The sequence below is a fragment of the Oncorhynchus mykiss genome, chromosome 26 (assembly GCF_057628025.1).
Source record: "Oncorhynchus mykiss isolate SJ-2025 chromosome 26, ASM5762802v1, whole genome shotgun sequence".
NCBI classification, from domain to species: domain Eukaryota; kingdom Metazoa; phylum Chordata; class Actinopteri; order Salmoniformes; family Salmonidae; genus Oncorhynchus; species Oncorhynchus mykiss.
The window spans coordinates 45727464-45749891 of record NC_143047.1 but is presented as its reverse complement, the minus strand read 5'-3'; the positions used below and the strand labels follow the sequence as shown (position 1 = coordinate 45749891).

At 45.2% G+C, this 22428-nt stretch overlaps 1 protein-coding gene across 1 annotated transcript in view; it reads right to left on the bottom strand.

Annotated features, from left to right (window-relative positions):
• The window catches only part of LOC110526874 (CD82 antigen), a 62997-nt gene that overhangs the window by 2653 nt on the left and 37916 nt on the right, over positions 1 to 22428 (bottom strand). Inside the window, exons 4-8 of the mRNA XM_036963846.2 lie at positions 17827 to 17951; positions 12843 to 12917; positions 7472 to 7570; positions 4515 to 4694; positions 4018 to 4101 (exon numbers count right to left, since the gene is read on the bottom strand). Of these exons, the coding sequence (XP_036819741.1) occupies positions 4018 to 4101; positions 4515 to 4694; positions 7472 to 7570; positions 12843 to 12917; positions 17827 to 17951 (563 nt within the window). The remainder of the gene's footprint in view (positions 1 to 4017; positions 4102 to 4514; positions 4695 to 7471; positions 7571 to 12842; positions 12918 to 17826; positions 17952 to 22428) is intronic.

The following is a 22428-nucleotide window of genomic DNA, read 5'->3' as shown; positions in this document are numbered from 1 at the left end:
GTTCTGGTCCAGTAGAATGTTGTTCTGGTCCAGTAGAATGTACATGTTGTTCTGGTCCAGCAGAATGTATTAGTTGTTCTGGTCCTATAGAATGTTGTTCTGGTCCAGTAGAATGTACATGTTGTTCTGGTCCAGCAGAATGTATTAGTTGTTCTGGTCCTATAGAATGTTGTTCTGGTCCAGTAGAATGTATATGTTATTCTGGTCCTATAGAATGTTGTTCTGGTCCAGTAGAATTTATATGTTGTTCTGGTCCTATAGAATGTATATGTTGTTCTGGTTCTATAGAATGTATATGTTGTTCTGGTCCTATAGAATGTATATGTTGTTCTGGTCCAGTAGAATGTATTAGTTGTTCTGGTCCTATAGAATGTTGTTCTGGTCCTATAGAATGTATATGTTGTTCTGGTCCTATAGAATGTATATGTTGTTCTGGTCCTATAGAATGTTGTTCTGGTCCAGTAGAAGGTATATGTTGTTCTGGTCCTATAGAATGTACATGTTGTTCTGGTCCAGTAGAATGTATTAGTTGTTCTGGTTCTATAGAATGTATTAGTTGTTCTGGTTCTATAGAATGTTGTTCTGGTCCTATAGAATGTATATGTTGTTCTGGTACAGTAGAATGTATTAGTTGTTCTGGTTCTATAGAATGTATTAGTTGTTCTGGTCCTATAGAATGTATATGTTGTTCTGGTCCTATAGAATGTATATGTTGTTCTGGTCCTATAGAATGTATATGTTGTTCTGGTACAGTAGAATGTATTAGTTGTTCTGGTTCTATAGAATGTATTAGTTGTTCTGGTTCTATAGAATGTATTAGTTGTTCTGGTTCTATAGAATGTACATGTTATTCTGGTCCTATAGAATGTTGTTCTGGTCCTATAGAATGTATATGTTATTCTGGTCCTATAGAATGTTGTTCTGGTCCTATAGAATGTACATGTTGTTCTGGTCCAGTAGAATGTATTAGTTGTTCTGGTCCTATAAAATGTACATGTTATTATGGTCCTATAGAATGTTGTTCTGGTCCAGTAGAATGTATATGTTATTCTGGTCCTTTAGAATGTTGTTCTGGTCCTATAGAATGTTGTTCTGGTCCTATAGAATGTACATGTTGTTCTGGTCCAGTAGAATGTACATGTTATTCTGGTCCTATAGAATGTTATTCTGGCCCTATAGAATGTTGTTCTGGTCCAGTAGAATGTTGTTCTGGTCCAGTAGAATGTACAGGTTGTTCTGGTCCAGTAGAATGTATTAGTTGCTCTGGTCCTATAGAATGTTGTTCTGGTCCAGTAGAATGTATATGTTATTCTGGTCCTATATAATGTATATGTTGTTCTGGTCCTATATAATGTACATGTTGTTCTGGTCAGGTAGAATGTATTAGTTGTTCTGGTCCAGTAGAATGTTGTTCTGGTCCAGTAGAATGTTGTTCTGGTCCAGTAGAATGTTGTTCTGGTCCAGTATAATGTTGTTCTGGTCCAGTATAATGTTGTTCTGGTCCAGTAGAATGTTGTTCTGGTCCAGTAGAATGTTGTTCTGGTCCAGTAGAATGTACATGTTGTTCTGGTCCAGCAGAATGTATTAGTTGTTCTGGTCCTATAGAATGTTGTTCTGGTCCAGTAGAATGTATATGTTATTCTGGTCCTATAGAATGTTGTTCTGGTCCAGTAGAATTTATATGTTGTTCTGGTCCTATAGAATGTATATGTTGTTCTGGTCCTATAGAATGTATATGTTGTTCTGGTCCAGTAGAATGTATTAGTTGTTCTGGTCCTATAGAATGTTGTTCTGGTCCTATAGAATGTATATGTTGTTCTGGTCCTATAGAATGTATATGTTGTTCTGGTCCTATAGAATGTTGTTCTGGTCCAGTAGAAGGTATATGTTGTTCTGGTCCTATAGAATGTACATGTTGTTCTGGTCCAGTAGAATGTATTAGTTGTTCTGGTTCTATAGAATGTATTAGTTGTTCTGGTTCTATAGAATGTTGTTCTGGTCCTATAGAATGTATATGTTGTTCTGGTACAGTAGAATGTATTAGTTGTTCTGGTTCTATAGAATGTATTAGTTGTTCTGGTTCTATAGAATGTATTAGTTGTTCTGGTCCTATAGAATGTATATGTTGTTCTGGTCCTATAGAATGTATATGTTGTTCTGGTCCTATAGAATGTATATGTTGTTCTGGTACAGTAGAATGTATTAGTTGTTCTGGTTCTATAGAATGTATTAGTTGTTCTGGTTCTATAGAATGTATTAGTTGTTCTGGTTCTATAGAATGTACATGTTATTCTGGTCCTATAGAATGTTGTTCTGGTCCTATAGAATGTATATGTTATTCTGGTCCTATAGAATGTTGTTCTGGTCCTATAGAATGTACATGTTGTTCTGGTCCAGTAGAATGTATTAGTTGTTCTGGTCCTATAAAATGTACATGTTATTATGGTCCTATAGAATGTTGTTCTGGTCCAGTAGAATGTATATGTTATTCTGGTCCTATAGAATGTTGTTCTGGTCCTATAGAATGTTGTTCTGGTCCTATAGAATGTACATGTTGTTCTGGTCCAGTAGAATGTACATGTTATTCTGGTCCTATAGAATGTTGTTCTGGTCCAGTAGAATGTATATGTTATTCTGGTCCTATAGAATGTTGTTCTGGTCCTATAGAATGTTGTTCTGGTCCTATAGAATGTACATGTTGTTCTGGTCCAGTAGAATGTACATGTTATTCTGGTCCTATAGAATGTTGTTCTGGTCCAGTAGAATGTATATGTTATTCTGGTACTCTAGAATGTTGTTCTGGTCCTATAGAATGTTGTTCTGGTCCTATAGAATGTATATGTTGTTCTGGTCCTATAGAATGTATATGTTGTTCTGGTCCTATAGAATGTTGTTCTGGTCCAGTAGAATGTATATGTTGTTCTGGTCCTATAGAATGTTGTTCTGGTCCTATAGAATGTACATGTTGTTCTGGTCCAGTAGAATGTATTAGTTGTTCTGGTTCTATAGAATGTATTAGTTGTTCTGGTTCTATAGAATGTTGTTCTGGTCCTATAGAATGTATATGTTGTTCTGGTACAGTAGAATGTATTAGTTGTTCTGGTTCTATAGAATGTATTAGTTGTTCTGGTTCTATAGAATGTATTAGTTGTTCTGGTCCTATAGAATGTATATGTTGTTCTGGTCCTATAGAATGTATATGTTGTTCTGGTCCAGTAGAATGTTGTTCTGGTCCTATAGAATGTATATGTTGTTCTGGTACAGTAGAATGTATTAGTTGTTCTGGTTCTATAGAATGTATTAGTTGTTCTGGTCCTATAGAATGTATATGTTGTTCTGGTCCAGTAGAATGTTGTTCTGGTCCTATAGAATGTTGTTCTGGTCCTATAGAATGTATATGTTGTTCTGGTACAGTAGAATGTATTAGTTGTTCTGGTTCTATAGAATGTTATTCTGGTCCAGTAGAATGTTGTTCTGGTCCTATAGAATGTATATGTTGTTCTGGTACAGTAGAATGTATATGTTGTTCTGGTCCTATAGAATGTTGTTCTGGTCCTATAGAATGTATATGTTGTTCTGGTCCTATAGAATGTATATGTTGTTCTGGTCCTATAGAATGTTGTTCTGGTCCAGTAGAATGTTGTTCTGGTCCTATAGAATGTATATGTTGTTCTGGTTCTATAGAATGTATTAGTTGTTCTGGTCCTATAGAATGTATTAGTTGTTCTGGTCCTATAGAATGTATTAGTTGTTCTGGTCCTATAGAATGTATATGTTGTTCTGGTCCTATAGAATGTTGTTCTGGTCCTATAGAATGTATATGTTGTTCTGGTCCTATAGAATGTATTAGTTGTTCTGGTCCTATAGAATGTATATGTTGTTCTGGTACAGTAGAATGTAATAGTTGTTCTGGTCCTATAGAATGTTGTTCTGGTTCTATAGAATGTATTAGTTGTTCTGGTTCTATAGAATGTATTAGTTGTTCTGGTCCTATAGAATGTATATGTTGTTCTTTACCTCGATGACAGCCACTCCCAGGCAGACCCCCAGGATCACTCCAACGTTGGCAAACAGCCAGCTCTCTACACTGGAGTTACAGCCCTAAGGGACAGAAGGACAGACAGACAGACAGACAGACAGACAGACAGACAGAGAGAGCGACAGACAGACAGAGAGAGCGACAGACAGACAGAGAGAGCGACAGACAGACAGAGAGCGACAGACAGACAGCGACAGACAGCGACAGACAGCGAGAGCGACAGACACAGACAGACAGCGACAGACAGCGACAGACAGACACAGTCCAATATATTAACAGATGAGGGTGGTGTTGAGTGATGTTCATGTTGTAAGTAATTCAGTGATGGAGTCAAACACTGTGACCATATTTCAATGGAACAGACTTCCATGGAGTACTGAAACACGTGTAGCACAATGACAAGCCTCTAATGTAGGAGTGTTCTCTCAATCAATCAACCAATCAATCAATCAACTTATATATGAAGAGGTCTTACCCTGTCGTAGACGGGCCAATCAAGTGACTGCGCCTCACAGAAACCACTGTCGAAGGAGGAGTTGTTACCCTCAACCAGAGACACGTTCTGACAGGAACACGGGAACAACAGCTGGGAACTGTTCACTATGACAGCATTAGCATGCCAGTCCATAAGACCACTCCATCCACAACACTCCATCTGGAGAGAGAGGGGGATGGACGGAGGGAAGGAGAGAGGGGATGAGAGAGAGAAGGGGGAGGTAGAGAGAGCGAAAGGGGAGACATAGACAAAGAGAGAGTGATGAGAGAGCGAGAGAGTGGGGGAGAGAGAGCGAGAGAGGGGGGAGAGAGAGCGAGAGAGGGGGGGAGAGAGAGGGGGGGAGAGAGAGCGAGAGAGGGGGGGAGAGAGAGCGAGAGAGGGGGGGAGAGAGAGCGAGAGAGAGAGCGAGAGAGGGGGGGAGAGAGTGTGAGAGAGGGGGGAGAGAGAGAGCGAGAGGGGGGAGAGAGAGAGCGAGAGAGGGGAGAGAGAGAGCGAGAGAGGGGGGGAGAGAGAGCGAGAGAGGAGAGGAGTGATTAAAGGTAGACAATAATAGAGAGGAAACATGTCCAGAGAGAGAATGAGAGGGGAACCCCAAGAAGTCCAGTCGTTTTTCAGATAGATCAACGCTGACTAGCAACCCTATACTGTAAGTATTGTTTTACAATGAACTTAGGACAATGTTGAAGCTGCTGAAGGCATTTACAAGGAGCTGAGAGGTGGAGTTTTCTCCACTTCCTTTATTTGAAATCACCTTTTCCAGACGGACGGAGCTTTAAGAGCGTAAAGGCCGTCGTGTCCATTTCTAACAGCTGTGGTTTGGCTCCACTGAACAATCCCTTTCTAACCGCTGTGGTTCGGCTCCACTGAACAATCCCTTTCTAACAGCTGTGGTTTGGCTCCACTGAACAATCCCTTTCTAACCGCTGTGGTTCGGCTCCACTGAACAATCCCTTTCTAACAGCTGTGGTTTGGCTCCACTGAACAATCCCTTTCTAACAGCTGTGGTTTGGCTTCACTGAACAATCCCTTTCTAACAGCTGTGGTTCGGCTCCACTGAACAATCCCTTTCTAACAGCTGTGGTTTGGCTCCACTGAACAATCCCTTTCTAACAGCTGTGGTTTGGCTCCACTGAACAATCCCTTTCTAACAGCTGTGGTTCGGCTCCACTGAACAATCCCTTTCTAACAGCTGTGGTTTGGCTCCACTGAACAATCCCTTTCTAACAGCTGTGGTTTGGCTCCACTGAACAATCCCTTTCTAACAGCTGTGGTTTGGCTCCACTGAACAATCCCTTTCTAACAGCTGTGGTTTGGCTCCACTGAACAATCCCTTTCTAACAGCTGTGGTTTGGCTCCACTGAACAATCCCTTTCTAACAGCTGTGGTTTGGCTCCACTGAACAATCCCTTTCTTACAGCTGTGGTTTGGCTCCACTGAACAATCCCTTTCTAACAGCTGTGGTTTGGCTCCACTGAACAATCCCTTTCTAACAGCTGTGGTTTGGCTCCACTGAACAATCCCTTTCTAACAGCTGTGGTTCGGCTCCACTGAACAATCCCTTTCTAACAGCTGTGGTTTGGCTCCACTGAACAATCCCTTTCTAACAGCTGTGGTTTGGCTCCACTGAACAATCCCTTTCTAACAGCTGTGGTTTGGCTCCACTGAACAATCCCTTTCTAACAGCTGTGGTTCGGCTCCACTGAACAATCCCTTTCTAACAGCTGTGGTTTGGCTCCACTGAACAATCCCTTTCTAACAGCTGTGGTTTGGCTCCACTGAACAATCCCTTTCTAACAGCTGTGGTTCGGCTCCACTGAACAATCCCTTTCTAACAGCTGTGGTTCGGCTCCACTGAACAATCCATTTAGATGTCTTTTATGACGTGCGTCAAATGACACAAGTCTAATTTCTGTACAGAGAGCCTTATACCCGCCTCACCACCCGCCTCACCACCCGCCTCACCACCCGCCTCACACCCTAGACTTCTTACATCAGACGGTTTGTTTCACTTCAGGAAACTGACAATTATTTTCAATTGAACGGATAAGATTCATTGTATTTTATTACATTTTACACCACTTGACCGTAAAAACTACAGGTCCTGTTAAACCTCTTTTGGTCGACGGGTGTGGTGACTTTACCGTAAAAACTACAGGTCCTGTTAAACCTCTTTTGGTCGACTGGTGTGGTGACTTTACCGTAAAAACTACAGGTCCTGTTAAACCTCTTTTGGTCGACTGGTGTGGTGACTTTACCGTAAAAACTACAGGTCCTGTTAAACCTCTTTTTGTCGACTGGTGTGGTGACTTTACCGTAAAAACTACAGGTCCTGTTAAACCTCTTTTGGTCGACTGGTGTGGTGACTTGACCGTAAAAACTACAGGTCCTGTTAAACCTCTTTTGGTCGACGGGTGTGGTGACTTTACCGTAAAAACTACAGGTCCTGTTAAACCTCTTTTGGTCGACTGGTGTGGTGACTTTACCGTAAAAACTACAGGTCCTGTTAAACCTCTTTTGGTCGACTGGTGTGGTGACTTTACCGTAAAAACTACAGGTCCTGTTAAACCTCTTTTGGTCGACTGGTGTGGTGACTTTACCGTAAAAACTACAGGTCCTGTTAAACCTCTTTTGGTCGACTGGTGTGGTGACTTTACCGTAAAAACTACAGGTCCTGTTAAACCTCTTTTGGTCGACTGGTGTGGTGACTTTACCGTAAAAACTACAGGTCCTGTTAAACCTCTTTTGGTCGACTGGTGTGGTGACTTTACCGTAAAAACTACAGGTCCTGTTAAACCACTTTTGGTCGACTGGTGTGGTGACTTTTGAACTGGTTGGAATTGACCTCCGTTGCAAGTCAAAATACCCCCCCCTCCCCCCGTAGTTCTAAATGGTTAGAGTTAAGGGAAGATGATCCTAGATCTGTGCTCTCCTCTCACCGTCCTCTGTATGTAATCCCAGGCCTGCTCGGTGGTGCTGTTCTTGCCAGGGTAGTTGCTCAGGATCTGGGTCACGATGTTGGACATCTCCTTATTTAGCTGAGACAGAGAGAGACAGAGAGACACAGAGACAGACGAGAGAGAGAAAAGGGGGGGGGGAAACCAGTCAGTAAACCAGTCATTCAATGAGTCAAATCAGACAGCCAGTGTTGGTTTCTAAACTACTCTAAAAGTTTCTAAACACAAACACAAAACCTGGAGAGAAAATACAATGCCCAGAACTAGAGATACAAATCAGTTGAATAAATCTGAGTAAATTCCTGTAGAAAAATATCCCTGACTATTGAAAACTAGCATTGTTTTGTAATGTGTAGATGTTACGGCTCCCACTCATCTCTGACCCCTCCCACTCATCTCTGACCCCTCCCACTCATCTCTGACCCCTCCCACTCATCCCTGACCCCTCCCACTCATCCCTGACCCCTCCCACTCATCCCTGACCCCTCCCACTCATCCCTGACCCCTTCCACTCATCTCTGACCCCTCCCACTCATCCCTGACCCCTTCCACTCATCCCTGACCCCTCCCACTCATCCCTGACCCCTGCCACTCATCTCTGACCCCTCCCACTCATCTCTGACCCCTCCCACTCATCTCTGACCCCTCCCACTCATCCCTCACCCCTCCCACTCATCTCTGACCCCTCCCACTCATCTCTGACCCCTCCCACTCATCTCTGACCCCTCCCCTTTCCTTCTCTGTTGAATCAGGGCAGATAAAGAGGCTCTCTCTCCCAAATGGCACCCTATTCCCTTTATAGTGCACTACTTTTAACAAGGGTGTATAGGGCTCCAGTCAAAAGTAGTGCACTATATAGGGAATAGGGCTCCAGTCAAAAGTAGTGCACTATATAGGGAATAGGGCTCCAGTCAAAAGTAGTGCACTATATAGGGAATAGGGCTCCAGTCAAAAGTAGTGCACTATATAGGGAATAGGGCTCCAGTCAAAAGTAGTGCACTATATAGGGAATAGGGCTCCAGTCAAAAGTAGTGCATTATATAGGGAAAGGGGCTACATTTGGGTCAGAGTTTTTTTCTGCCACCCTAAAAGCTTTCAGGTGTGTGTCGTTAAAGAGCAGAGCGACAGGAAGTTCATGTTCGATGGTTGTTGAAACGCGTTTATTGAACCAGGAAGTCTCATTGAGGTCAGAAGGGAGACCTGGCATGTCTTCCTATGGTGAGACATGTGCTCTCTCAAGGAGCCTTTCCAACATTCCTCGCTTCCCATCTCCTCACTTCCTATATCCTCACCTCCTTCTCAACCGTAGGCCCAGCGGCGGGCCCAGCGGCGGGCCCAGCGACGGGCCCAGCGGCGGGCCCAGCGGCGGGCCCAGCGTGGTTAGCTACATGATTTGAACATGTCTGTTGTGTTGAAATGCTTAGTTATAGTGAACAGAGTATTACTGAGAAATCAGATCTTGTTTAAAGTACTGAAGCAGCAACATGTCCAGTCTTGTCCATCTGGCAGAGAGGCTGCAGCCGCCGGCTGATGCTGTAAAATCCCATTGGAGACGCACATCTGGAGAGGCCTCAGTGTGGTGGTAGGGAGAGGCCTCAGTGTGGTGGTAGGGAGAGGCCTCAGTGTGGTGGTAGGGGAGGATCATATCTCCCTTCCTACCTACCTAAATCCCTGAAGCTGGAGACGCACATCCTCCCTCACTAACTTTAAGCATCGGCTGTCAGAGCAGCTCACAGATCACTGTACCTGTACACAGCCCATCTGTAAATAGCCCATCTGTAAACAGCCCACTCAACTACCTCATCCCCATACTGTTATTATATATATTCATCCCAGTATCTCTACTTACACATTCATCATCTGCACATCTGTCACTCCAGTGTTTAATTGCTAAATTGTAATTACTTTGCCACTGTGGCCTATTTATTGCCTTACCTCATTTGCACTCACTGTATATAGACTTTTCTATTGTGTTATTGACTGTAAGTTTGTTTTACTCCATGTGTAACTCTGTTGTTGTTTGTGTCGCACTGCTTTGCTCTATCATGGCCAGGTTGCAGTTGTAAATGAGAACTTGTTGTCTACCTGGTTAAATAAAGGTGATCTGATCTACCTGGTTAAATAAAGGTGATCTGGTCTACCTGGTTAAATAAAGGTGATCTGGTCTACCTGGTTAAATAAAGGTGATCTGGTCTACCTGGTTAAATAAAGGTGACCTGGTCTACCTGGTTAAATAAAGGTGATCTGATCTACCTGGTTAAATAAAGGTGATCTGGTCTACCTGGTTAAATAAAGGTGATCTGGTCTACCTGGTTAAATAAAGGTGATCTGGCCTACCTGGTTAAATAAAGGTGATCTGGCCTACCTGGTTAAATAAAGGTGAAATAAAATTTAAAAAATGAATGTTAAATGTTAGATCCAGACTTGGTTCTATTTCAGATCCAAAAAGCAGGAAGCTTCAGGGAAGCTTCTGTCCCAAACAGCACCCTCTTCCCTAAGTAGTGCACTACTTCAGGGATAATATCTATGGCTGTCCCAAACAACACCCTCTTTCCTATATAGTGTACTACTTCAGGGATAATATCTATGGCTGTCCCAAACAGCACCCTCTTCCCTAAGTAGTGTACTACTTCAGGGATAATATCTATGGCTGTCCCAAACAGCACCCTCTTCCCTAAGTAGTGCACTACTTCAGGGATAAAATGTATGGCTGTCCCAAACAACACCCTCTTTCCTATATAGTGTACTACTTCAGGGATAATATCTATGGCTGTCCCAAACAGCACCCTCTTCCCTAAGTAGTGTACTACTTCAGGGATAATATCTATGGCTGTCCCAAACAGCACCCTCTTCCCTAAGTAGTGCACTACTTCAGGGATAAAATGTATGGCTGTCCCAAACAGCACCCTCTTCCCTATATAGTGTACTACTTCAGGGATACATCAGGGATAATATATATGGCTGTCCCAAATGGCATCCTCCTCCCTAAGTAGTGTACTAGAGTGAAGAGGGTGCCGTTTGGGACTCACACAACATTTGTGTCTGAGAGGTGGATTTCAGCTTTACGGCGTTTCCTAGTCAGATGTTTCCCTTCAGGTCCACTGGGAGAGAGTGTGTGTGTGTGTGTGTGTGTGTGTGTGTGTGTGTGTGTGTGTGTGTGTGTGTGTGTGTGTGTGTGTGTGTGGTTGAGGTGGCTGAACCAAGCCAAACTATCCTATCCAGCCAGGATGGGTTCTGTTCCATTACAAGTCTATATCTTCTGCTACAATCTGCTAGGTCATTCCAAACCAGCTAGAAAGTTATAGAAGGTGTGTGTGTGTGCATGTTTCTCCAATTATCCACATCTGTGTTCACACATCCCTCCAGCTGGTGTGAGTGTGTTCCTACGAGCAGCAGTCACCTCTCTCTCTGACCCCTCTCCTCACCGACACACACCTCTCTCTCTGACCCCTCTCCTCACCGACATGCACACCTCTCTCTGACCCCTCTGCTTACTTCCTCTCATTGACAGACACACACCTGGCCAGGCTTTCCTCTGGTCCTCCTGGGGCCAAGGCCTCCTTAAACAATAATCACCACCACTACACTAGTGCCTAGTTCCATATGTGTTATTTCATTTTGATGTCTTCCCTATTATTCTACAAGTCTATGTTGTTCTGGTCCTATAGAATGTATATGTTGTTCTGGTCCAGTAGAATGTTGTTCTGGTCCTATAGAATGTTGTTCTGGTCCTATAGAATGTATATGTTGTTCTGGTCCAGTAGAATGTACATGTTGTTCTGGTCCTGTAGAATGTTGTTCTGGTCCTATAGAATGTTGTTCTGGTCCTATAGAATGTATATGTTGTTCTGGTCCAGTAGAATGTATATGTTGTTCTGGTCCTATAGAATGTTCTTCTGGTCCTATAGAATGTATATGTTATTCTGGTCCAGTAGAATGTATATGTTATTCTGGTCCTATAGAATGTTGTTCTGGTCCAGTAGAATGTATATGTTGTTCTGGGCCTATAGAATGTTCTTCTGGTCCTATAGAATGTATATGTTGTTCTGGCCCTAGAGAATGTATATGTTGTTCTGGTCCTATAGAATGTTGTTCTGGTCCTATAGAATGTACATGTTGTTCTGGTCCAGTAGAATGTTATTCTGGCCCTACAGAATGTATATGTTATTCTGGCCCTACAGAATGTATATGTTGTTCTGGTCCTATAGAATGTATATGTTGTTCTGGTCCAGTAGAATGTACATGTTATTCTGGTCCTATAGAATGTTATTCTGGTCCTATAGAATGTTATTCTGGTCCAGTAGAATGTATATGTTGTTCTGGTCCAGTAGAATGTATATGTTGTTCTGGTCCAGTAGAATGTATATGTTGTTCTGGTCCAGTAGAATGTATATGTTATTCTGGTCCTATAGAATGTATATGTTGTTCTGGTCCTATAGAATGTTGTTCTGGTCCAGTAGAATGTGGTTCTGGTCCAGTAGAATGTATATGTTATTCTGGTCCTATAGAATGTATATGTTGTTCTGGTCCTATAGAATGTTTTTCTGGTCCAGTAGAATGTATATGTTATTCTGGTCCAGTAGAATGTATATGTTATTCTGGTCCAGTAGAATGTATATGTTGTTCTGGTCCAGTAGAATGTATATGTTGTTCTGGTCCTATAGAATGTTGTTCTGGTCCAGTAAAATGTATATGTTGTTCTGGTCCTATAGAATGTGGTTCTGGTCCAGTAGAATGTATATGTTATTCTGGTCCTATAGAATGTATATGTTGTTCTGGTCCTATAGAATGTTGTTCTGGTCCAGTAGAATGTATATGTTGTTCTGGTCCTATAGAATGTATACGTTGTTCTTGTCCTATAGAATGTATGTGTTATTCTGGCCCTATAGAATGTATATGTTATTCTGGTCCTATAGAATGCATTAACACAGCTTTTGGTAGCGTGTTCTGACTGAAAGTAATAAGGTGTAATCAGTCTCAGAACAAGGTGTTGTCTCAAGGGTGTAGTGAGTCATTTTCTTCAGAACAGGTTGTGTTCAGGTGGGTTCAACATTCTGGAATGTCCAGGTGCACAGACACACCGTGTAGAACAGACATGTAGTCTAGTGGTTCAGAGCAGCGGCCGTTAAGAGCTTTGGGCCAGTAACCAAAATATTGCTGGTTCGAATCCCCGAGCTGACTAGTTAAAAAAATCTGTCGATGTGCCCTTGAGCAAGGCACTTAACCCTAATTGCTCCTGTAAGTCACAGTGGATAAGTGTGTCTGCTGAATTACAAAATTACATACTTTTCTGACATTTCTCTTTCCTGAACTCGACCAACAACAGGTGTAAACAGGAAGTGACATCACTCACCAGGTCCTTCTGGAAGTAGATGAGTACACCGGCTGCCACCTGACCAATCAGAATCAGCAGCAGGCAGGTGAAGTACTGGGGAGGAAGAGAGGATCATGGGATATATGAGATGACATCACCGTGGCAACAGTCCATCATAACAATGCATAAACACATCCACCCAAACACCCGACACCATCCCCTGCAGCATCGTTCAGACATCATCCCCTGCAGCATCGTTCAGACATCAACACCACTTTGCCTTCAAATATAAATGCATTATGTATTCAACTATGTACGTAAATAATTGACTAGGATGTGAACTTCCACATCATCTCCTAGACGCTGCTACAATATCCAACAGGAACAGCCACAGGGCTTTATGTTGCTACAATATCCAACAGGAACAGCCACAGGGCTTTCTGTTGCTATAATATCCAACAGGAACAGCCACAGGGCTTTATGTTGCTACAATATCCAACAGGAACAGCCACAGGGCTTTATGTTGCTACAATATCCAACAGGAACAGCCACAGGGCTTTCTGTTGCTACAATATCCAACTGGAACAGCCACGGGGCTTTCTGTTGCTACAATATCCAACTGGAACAGCCACGGGGCTTTGTGTTGCTATATTATCCACTGGAACAGCCACAGGGCTTTCTGTTGCTACAATATCCAACAGGAACAGCCACAGGGCTTTATGTTGCTACAATATCCAACTGGAACAGCCACAGGGCTTTATGTTGCTACAATATCCAACAGGAACAGCCACAGGGCTTTCTGTTGCTATAATATCCAACAGGAACAGCCACAGGGCTTTATGTTGCTACAATATCCAACAGGAACAGCCACAGGGCTTTATGTTGCTACAATATCCAACAGGAACAGCCACAGGGCTTTCTGTTGCTACAATATCCAACTGGAACAGCCACGGGGCTTTCTGTTGCTACAATATCCAACTGGAACAGCCACGGGGCTATGTGTTGCTATATTATCCACTGGAACAGCCACAGGGCTTTCTGTTGCTACAATATCCAACAGGAACAGCCACAGGGCTTTATGTTGCTACAATATCCAACAGGAACAGCCACGGGGCTTTCTGTTGCTACAATATCCAACAGGAACAGCCACAGGGCTTTATGTTGCTACAATATCCAACTGGAACAGCCACGGGGCTTTATGTTGCTACAATATCCAACAGGAACAGCCACAGGGCTTTATGTTGCTACAATATCCAACTGGAACAGCCACGGGGCTTTCTGTTGCTACAATATCCAACTGGAACAGCCACGGGGCTTTCTGTTGCTACAATATCCAACGGGAACAGCCACAGGGCTTTATGTTGCTACAATATCCAACTGGAACAGCCACAGGGCTTTCTGTTGCTACAATATCCAACTGGAACAGCCACAGGGCTTTATGTTGCTACAATATCCAACTGGAACAGCCACAGGGCTTTCTGTTGCTACAATATCCAACTGGAACAGCCACAGGGCTTTGTGTTGCTATAATATCCAACAGGAACAGCCACGGGGCTTTCTGTTGCTATAATATCAACTGGAACAGCCACGGGGCTTTGTGTTGCTATAATATCCACTGGAACAGCCACAGGGCTTTGTGTTGCTATAATATCCAACTGGAACAGCCACGGGGCTTTCTGTTGCTACAATATCCAACTGGAACAGCCACAGGGCGTTCTTTTGCTATAATATCGAACTGGAACAGCCACGGGGCTTTCTGTTGCTACAATATCCAACTGGAACAGCCACAGGGCTTTGTGTTGCTATAATATCCAACAGGAACAGCCACAGGGCTTTCTGTTGCTATAATATCCAACAGGAACAGCCACAGGGCTTTATGTTGCTACAATATCCAACTGGAACAGCCACAGGGCTTTATGTTGCTACAATATCCAACAGGAACAGCCACAGGGCTTTCTGTTGCTACAATATCCAACTGGAACAGCCACGGGGCTTTCTGTTGCTACAATATCCAACTGGAACAGCCACGGGGCTTTGTGTTGCTATATTATCCACTGGAACAGCCACAGGGCTTTCTGTTGCTACAATATCCAACAGGAACAGCCACAGGGCTTTATGTTGCTACAATATCCAACAGGAACAGCCACGGGGCTTTCTGTTGCTACAATATCCAACAGGAACAGCCACAGGGCTTTATGTTGCTACAATATCCAACTGGAACAGCCACGGGGCTTTATGTTGCTACAATATCCAACAGGAACAGCCACAGGGCTTTATGTTGCTACAATATCCAACTGGAACAGCCACGGGGCTTTCTGTTGCTACAATATCCAACTGGAACAGCCACGGGGCTTTCTGTTGCTACAATATCCAACTGGAACAGCCACAGGGCTTTATGTTGCTACAATATCCAACTGGAACAGCCACAGGGCTTTCTGTTGCTACAATATCCAACTGGAACAGCCACAGGGCTTTATGTTGCTACAATATCCAACTGGAACAGCCACAGGGCTTTCTGTTGCTACAATATCCAACTGGAACAGCCACAGGGCTTTGTGTTGCTATAATATCCAACAGGAACAGCCACGGGGCTTTCTGTTGCTATAATATCAACTGGAACAGCCACGGGGCTTTGTGTTGCTATAATATCCACTGGAACAGCCACAGGGCTTTGTGTTGCTATAATATCCAACTGGAACAGCCACGGGGCTTTCTGTTGCTACAATATCCAACTGGAACAGCCACAGGGCGTTCTTTTGCTATAATATCGAACTGGAACAGCCACGGGGCTTTCTGTTGCTACAATATCCAACTGGAACAGCCACAGGGCTTTGTGTTGCTATAATATCCAACTGGAACAGCCACGGGGCTTTCTGTTGCTATAATATCCAACAGGAACAGCCACAGGGCTTTGTGTTGCTATAATATCCAACTGGAACAGCCACGGGGCTTTCTGTTGCTATAATATCCAACTGGAACAGCCACGGGGCTTTGTGTTGCTATAATATCCAACTGGAACAGCCACGGGGCTTTCTGTTGCTATAATATCCAACTGGAACAGCCACAGGGCTTTGTGTTGCTACAATATCGAACTGGAACAGCCACAGGGCTTTGTGTTGCTATAATATCCAACTGGAACAGCCACGGGGCTTTCTGTTGCTATAATATCCAACTGGAACAGCCACGGGGCTTTCTGTTGCTACAATATCCAACTGGAACAGCCACGGGGCTTTCTGTTGCTACAATATCCAACTGGAACAGCCACGGGGCTTTCTGTTGCTATAATATCCAACTGGAACAGCCACGGGGCTTTCTGTTGCTACAATATCCAACTGGAACAGCCACGGGGCTTTCTGTTGCTACAATATCCAACTGGAACAGCCACAGGGCTTTCTGTTGCTATAATATCCAACTGGAACAGCCACAGGGCTTTGTGTTGCTATAATATCCAACTGGAACAGCCACGGGGCTTTCTGTTGCTATAATATCCAACTGGAACAGCCACAGGGCTTTGTGTTGCTATAATATCGAACTGGAACAGCCACGGGGCTTTCTGTTGCTACAATATCCAACTGGAACAGCCACGGGGCTTTCTGTTGCTATAATATCCAACTGGAACAGCCACGGGGCTTTGTGTTGCTATAATATCCAACTGGAACAGCCACGGGGCTTTCTGTTGCTATAATATCCAACTGGAACAGCCACAGGGCTTTGTGTTGCTATAATATCCACTGGAACAGCCACAGGGCTTTGTGTTGCTATAATATCCAACTGGAACAGCCACAGGGCTTTGTGTTGCTATAATATCCACTGGAACAGCCACAGGGCTTTGTGTTGCTATAATATCCAACTGGAACAGCCACAGGGCTTTGTGTTGCTATAATATCCAACTGGAACAGCCACGGGGCTTTGTGTTGCTATAATATCCAACTGGAACAGCCACGGGGCTTTCTGTTGCTATAATATCCAACTGGAACAGCCACGGGGCTTTCTGTTGCTATAATATCCAACTGGAACAGCCACGGGGCTTTCTGTTGCTATAATATCCAACTGGAACAGCCACGGGGCTTTCTGTTGCTATAATATCCAACTGGAACAGCCACAGGGCTTTGTGTTGCTATAATATCCAACTGGAACAGCCACGGGGCTTTGTGTTGCTATAATATCCAACTGGAACAGCCACGGGGCTTTCTGTTGCTATAATATCCAACTGGAACAGCCACAGGGCTTTGTGAGCGACTCCTCCCTGTACAGTAGCAGTAGTTTGTAATGCATTCACACTAGCATACACTGAGTGGACAAAACATTAGGAACACCTTCCTAATATTGAGTTGCAGCCCCTTTTTGTCCTCATAACAGCCTCAATTCATCTGGGTCATGGACTCTACAAGGTGTTGAAAGCGTTCCACAGGGACTCTACAAGGTGTTGAAAGCCTTCCACAGGGTCTCTACAAGGTGTCGAAAGCCTTCCACAGGGATGCTGGCCCATGTTGACTCCAATGCTTCCTACAGTTGTGTCAAGTTGGCTGGATGTCCTTTGGGTGATGGACCATTCTTGAAACACACAGGGAAACTGTTGAGTGTGAAAAACCCAGCTACGTTGCAGTTCTTGACACACTCAAACTGGTGCGCTTGGCACCTACTACTATACCCTGTTCAAAGGCACTTCAATCTTTTGTCTTGTCCATTCACCCTCTGAATGGCACACATACACAATCCATGTCTCAATTGTCTCAAGGCTTACAAATCCTTCTTTAACCCATCTCCTCCCCTTCATCTACACTGATTTGAAGTGACATCAATAAGGGATTATATCTTTAACCTGGATTCACCTGGTCAGTCCATGTCATGGAAGGAGCAGGTGTTCCTAATGTTTTGTACACTCAGTGTAGATTTTGGAGATGCCAGCAATGTTTTAAAGATGGTTTTGACTTTAGATTTGTGCACCACTGATTGCGAGTTAGACCAGACAGGCCTGTGTGTGTGTGTGCCTGTGTGTGTGTGCCTGTGTGTGTGTGCTCACCAGGCCCAGCAGACAGCGGATCTCGTAGATAGCCCCCAGGCAACCCAGGAAGCCCATCAACATGGAGAGACCACCGACACCTATCAGGATGTAGGAAGCTATCTTCAGCGCTGTGGAGGACTCTTCTGTAGAGAGAAACAAAGCAACACTCTCAGGTTAGCACATTAGCATCGCTATGGTAAAAACCATATATAGGCTAGCATTTTAGCATACCTACAGTACACCATGGGGTACTCCTCTTTAGAGGTGGGAACAAGCAGACTCGTTAGCATATCTTCTGTAAACCCATATAGGTTAGCAGTATTTAAGCAGTCTGATGTAGGCTATGCACAGGCTAGCATGTTAGCATCGCTATGGTAAAAACCCTATATAGGCTAGTATTTTAGCATACCTACAGTACACTATGGGGGACTCCTCTGTAGAGGTGGGAACAAGCAGACTCGTTAGCATATCTGCTGTTAACACATATAGGTTAGCAGTTTAGCAATCGACTACTGTGCAGGCTTGTATTTAACCAGTCTGATGTAGGCTATACACAGGCTAGCATGTTAGCATCGCTATGGTAAAAACCATATATAGGCTAGCATGTTAGCACACCTACTACACAGTGACAGGCATTTTACCCTAACCCATTCATCCCTTAGCAGACACCGTGTTCTGCCTCACGTCTGACAGGTAGACAGACAGACAGTAGAATATAACAGACATCTTCCTATAAGGCAACGCATTCCCACAAAACCAAAAGGAGACCTGATCTCAAACCAAAAGGAGACCTGATCTCAAACCAGCATATCTGGTCATGGAAACAGTTCTGAGAATTCTGGCTTCTATAAAACTAAAAGTCAACTGGTGCCAGAGAGAGATTAGGTCTGCATTTCAAAATGGCACCCTTTTCCCTATATAGTGCACTACTTTGGACCAAAAAAGTTCACTTAAAAAAAACGTTAAATAGTGTGCGCTATATAGGGAACAGGGTGCCATTTGGGACATAGATTATGTCTGGCAACAGGAGGAATGATATATGTTACTCTGAGGACATTGTTCTCAGTGTGTGTGTGTGTGTGTGTGTGTGTGTGTGTATGTGTATGTGTATGTGTATGTGTATGTGTATGTGTGTGTGTGTGTGTGTCACTGCCAAACATTCTGAGGCTTCCAAAGGAAAGAGAGAAGCATGTTTCTGTGGATCACTCCGGAGGTCTGGAACCAGACGTGTGCCATCACGGAGGCCCAAACTTTCTGCAAAGCCCAGAAAAACCCACCACTGAGACACAGAGAGAGAGAGAGAGAACGGACAGTTCAACCTCATCTCAAGTATTTAGTTTAAGGAGACGTCCTCCTTGGAGACAGAGACGAGCTCCTGAGAACCCCAGAGGTTTTCACTATAATGGCAGAAACATCTGGCATTCAAATCAAACTGCAAATCAAACTGTTTTTTTGTCAGCGTAGTGTCAGTGTCAGCGTAGTGTCAGTGTCAGCGTAGTGTCAGTGTCAGTGTCAGCGTCAGCGTAGTGTCAGCGTCAGTGTCAGCGTAGTGTCAGTGTCAGCGTAGTGTCAGTGTCAGTGTCAGCGTAGTGTCAGTGTCAGCGTCAGCGTAGTGTCAGCGTCAGCGTAGTGTCAGCGTAGTGTCAGCGTCAGCGTAGTGTCAGCGTCAGCGTAGTGTCAGCGTCAGCGTAGTGTCAGCGTCAGTGTCAGCGTAGTGTCAGTGTCAGCGCAGTGTCAGTGTCAGTGTCAGCGCAGTGTCAGCGCAGTGTCAGTGTCAGTGTCAGCGCAGTGTCAGTGTCAGTGTCAGCGTAGTGTCAGCGTCAGTGTCAGCGCAGTGTCAGTGTCAGCGCAGTGTCAGTGTCAGTGTCAGCGCAGTGTCAGCGCAGTGTCAGTGTCAGTGTCAGCGTAGTGTCAGTGTCAGTGTCAGCGTCAGCGTAGTGTCAGCGTCAGTGTAGTGCCAGCGTCAGCGTAGTGTCAGTGTCAGCGTAGTGTCAGTGTCAGCGTAGTGTCAGTGTCAGCGTAGTGTCAGTGTCAGCGTAGTGTCAGTGTCAGTGTCAGCGCAGTGTCAGCGCAGTGTCAGTGTCAGCGCAGTGTCAGTGTCAGCGCAGTGTCAGTGTCAGCGCAGTGTCAGTGTCAGCGCAGTGTCAGTGTCAGCGCAGTGTCAGTGTCAGCGCAGTGTCAGTGTCAGCGCAGTGTCAGTGCAGTGTCAGTGCAGTGTCAGTGCAGTGTCAGCGCAGTGTCAGCGCAGTACAGTGCAGTGTCAGCGCAGTGTCAGCGCAGTACAGTGCAGTGTCAGCGCAGTACAGTGCAGTGTCAGTGCAGTGTCAGCGCAGTGTCAGCGCAGTGTCAGTGCAGTGTCAGCGCAGTACAGTGAAATGCTTACTTGCAAGAAATGCTTATGCAAGATGTGAAACATGGACAAATGTATATAGGTCATAGAGACAAAGCAAACTAAATACACAGAAAAAACAGTATCCTATTTCATACCATGATGAAATAGCTGTGGTTGGTTCGCGCTATACTCTAGCGTGTGACCAATGTGGAATACAGGAAGTTCAATAATGCCATGCTGGCTGATTTCTTGTTATTCTAAGCGGGATGACTGTGGCAATATTAAATATGTAAACCGCTGGATGGGAACCCTCATTCCCAGCAAAAGCAGTTTAACCAGACATGTCTCTGATTAATAGAGACAGACCCTGCAGCACATCACAGATCCCTCTCCTCATTCCCAGCAAAACCAGACATGTCTCTGATTATTAGAGACAGACCCTGCAGCACATCACAGATCCCTCTCCTCATTCCCAGCAAAAGCAGTTTAACCAGACATGTCTCTGATTATTAGAGACAGACCCTGCAGCACATCACAGATCCCTCTCATTACCGTTACTCTGACATTGGAACAGCTAGAGAACAGATCCCTCTCCTCATTACCGTTACTCTGATGTTGGAACGGCTAGAGAACAGATCCCTCTCCTCATTACCGTTACAACGGCTAGAGAACAGATCCCTCTCCTCATTACCGTTACTCAAACGTTGGAACGGCTAGAGAACAGATCCCTCTCCTCATTACCGTTACTCAAACGTTGGAACGGCTAGAGAACAGATCCCTCTCCTCATTACCGTTACTCAAACGTTGGAACGGCTAGAGAACAGATCCCTCTCCTCATTACCGTTACAACGGCTAGAGAACAGATCCCTCTCATTACCGTTACTCTGACGTTGGAACGGCTAGAGAACAGATCCCTCTCCTCATTACCGTTACTCAAACGTTGGAACGGCTAGAGAACAGATCCATCTCCTCATTACCGTTACTCAAACGTTGGAACGGCTAGAGAACAGATCCCTCTCCTCATTACCGTTACAACGGCTAGAGAACAGATCCCTCTCCTCATTACCGTTACAACGGCTAGAGAACAGATCTCTCTCCTCATTACCGTTACTCAAACGTTGGAACGGCTAGAGAACAGATCCCTCTCCTCATTACCGTTACTCAAACGTTGGAACGGCTAGAGAACAGATCCCTCTCCTCATTACCGTTACTCAAACGTTGGAACGGCTAGAGAACAGATCCCTCTCCTCATTACCGTTACTCAAACGTTGGAACGGCTAGAGAACAGATCCCTCTCCTCATTACCGTTACTCTAACGTTGGAACGGCTAGAGAACAGATCCCTCTCTCCTCTAATGTTGGAACGGCTAGGATAGCACCCCTGGGATAGCACCCGGGGGGAGTGGTGGGTGGAGGGAGAGGCACCTGGGATAGAACCCGGGGGGAGGGGTGGGTGGAGGGAGAGGCACCTGGGATAGAACCCGGGGGGAGGGGTGGGTGGAGGGGAGAGGCACCTGGGATAGAACCCGGGTGGAGGGGTATGTGGAGGGAGAGGCACCTGGGATTGAACCCGGGGGGAGTGGTGGGTGGAGGGAGAGGCACCTGGGATAGAACCCGTGGGGAGAGGCACCTGGGATAGAACCCGGGGGGAGTGGTGGGTGGAGGGAGAGGCACCTGGGATAGAACCCGGGGGGAGTGGTGGGTGGAGGGAGAGGCGAGAGGCACCTGGGATAGCACCCGGGGGGAGTGGTGGGTGGAGGGAGAGGCACCTGGGATAGAACCCGGGGGAGTGGTGGGTGGAGGGAGAGGCACCTGGGATAGATCCGGGGGAGTGGAGGGAGAGATGGGTACGACGCCTGCAGCTGGATCCCCAAAAACAAAGAAATCATAGGTTTACGTGGTGGGAGGAGAGAATGATGGTGGGAGGAGGGCGTGGGAGAACGGTGGTGGGAGGACAGCGTGGGAGGAGGGAGTGGAACTACTTAGTCAAATGTAGTGCACTATATGTAGGGAATAGGGTGCCACTTGGGACAACCAGCTTTGGAATGATCGTTAGGCTGGTTGGGCCAATTACTACCAATTAGTATCGCGATATCGATGGAGGGAAAAAAAAGTGGCCCCGCATCCTGTTCGCCCCGTGGCCTAGCATCCTGTTCGCCCCGTGGCCTGTTCGCCCCGTGGCCTAGCGGCCCGTTCGCGCCGTGGCCTGTTCGCCCCGTGGCCTGTTCGCCCCGTGGCCTGTTCGCCCCGTGGCCTGTTCGCCCCGTGGCCTGTTCGCCCCGTGGCCTG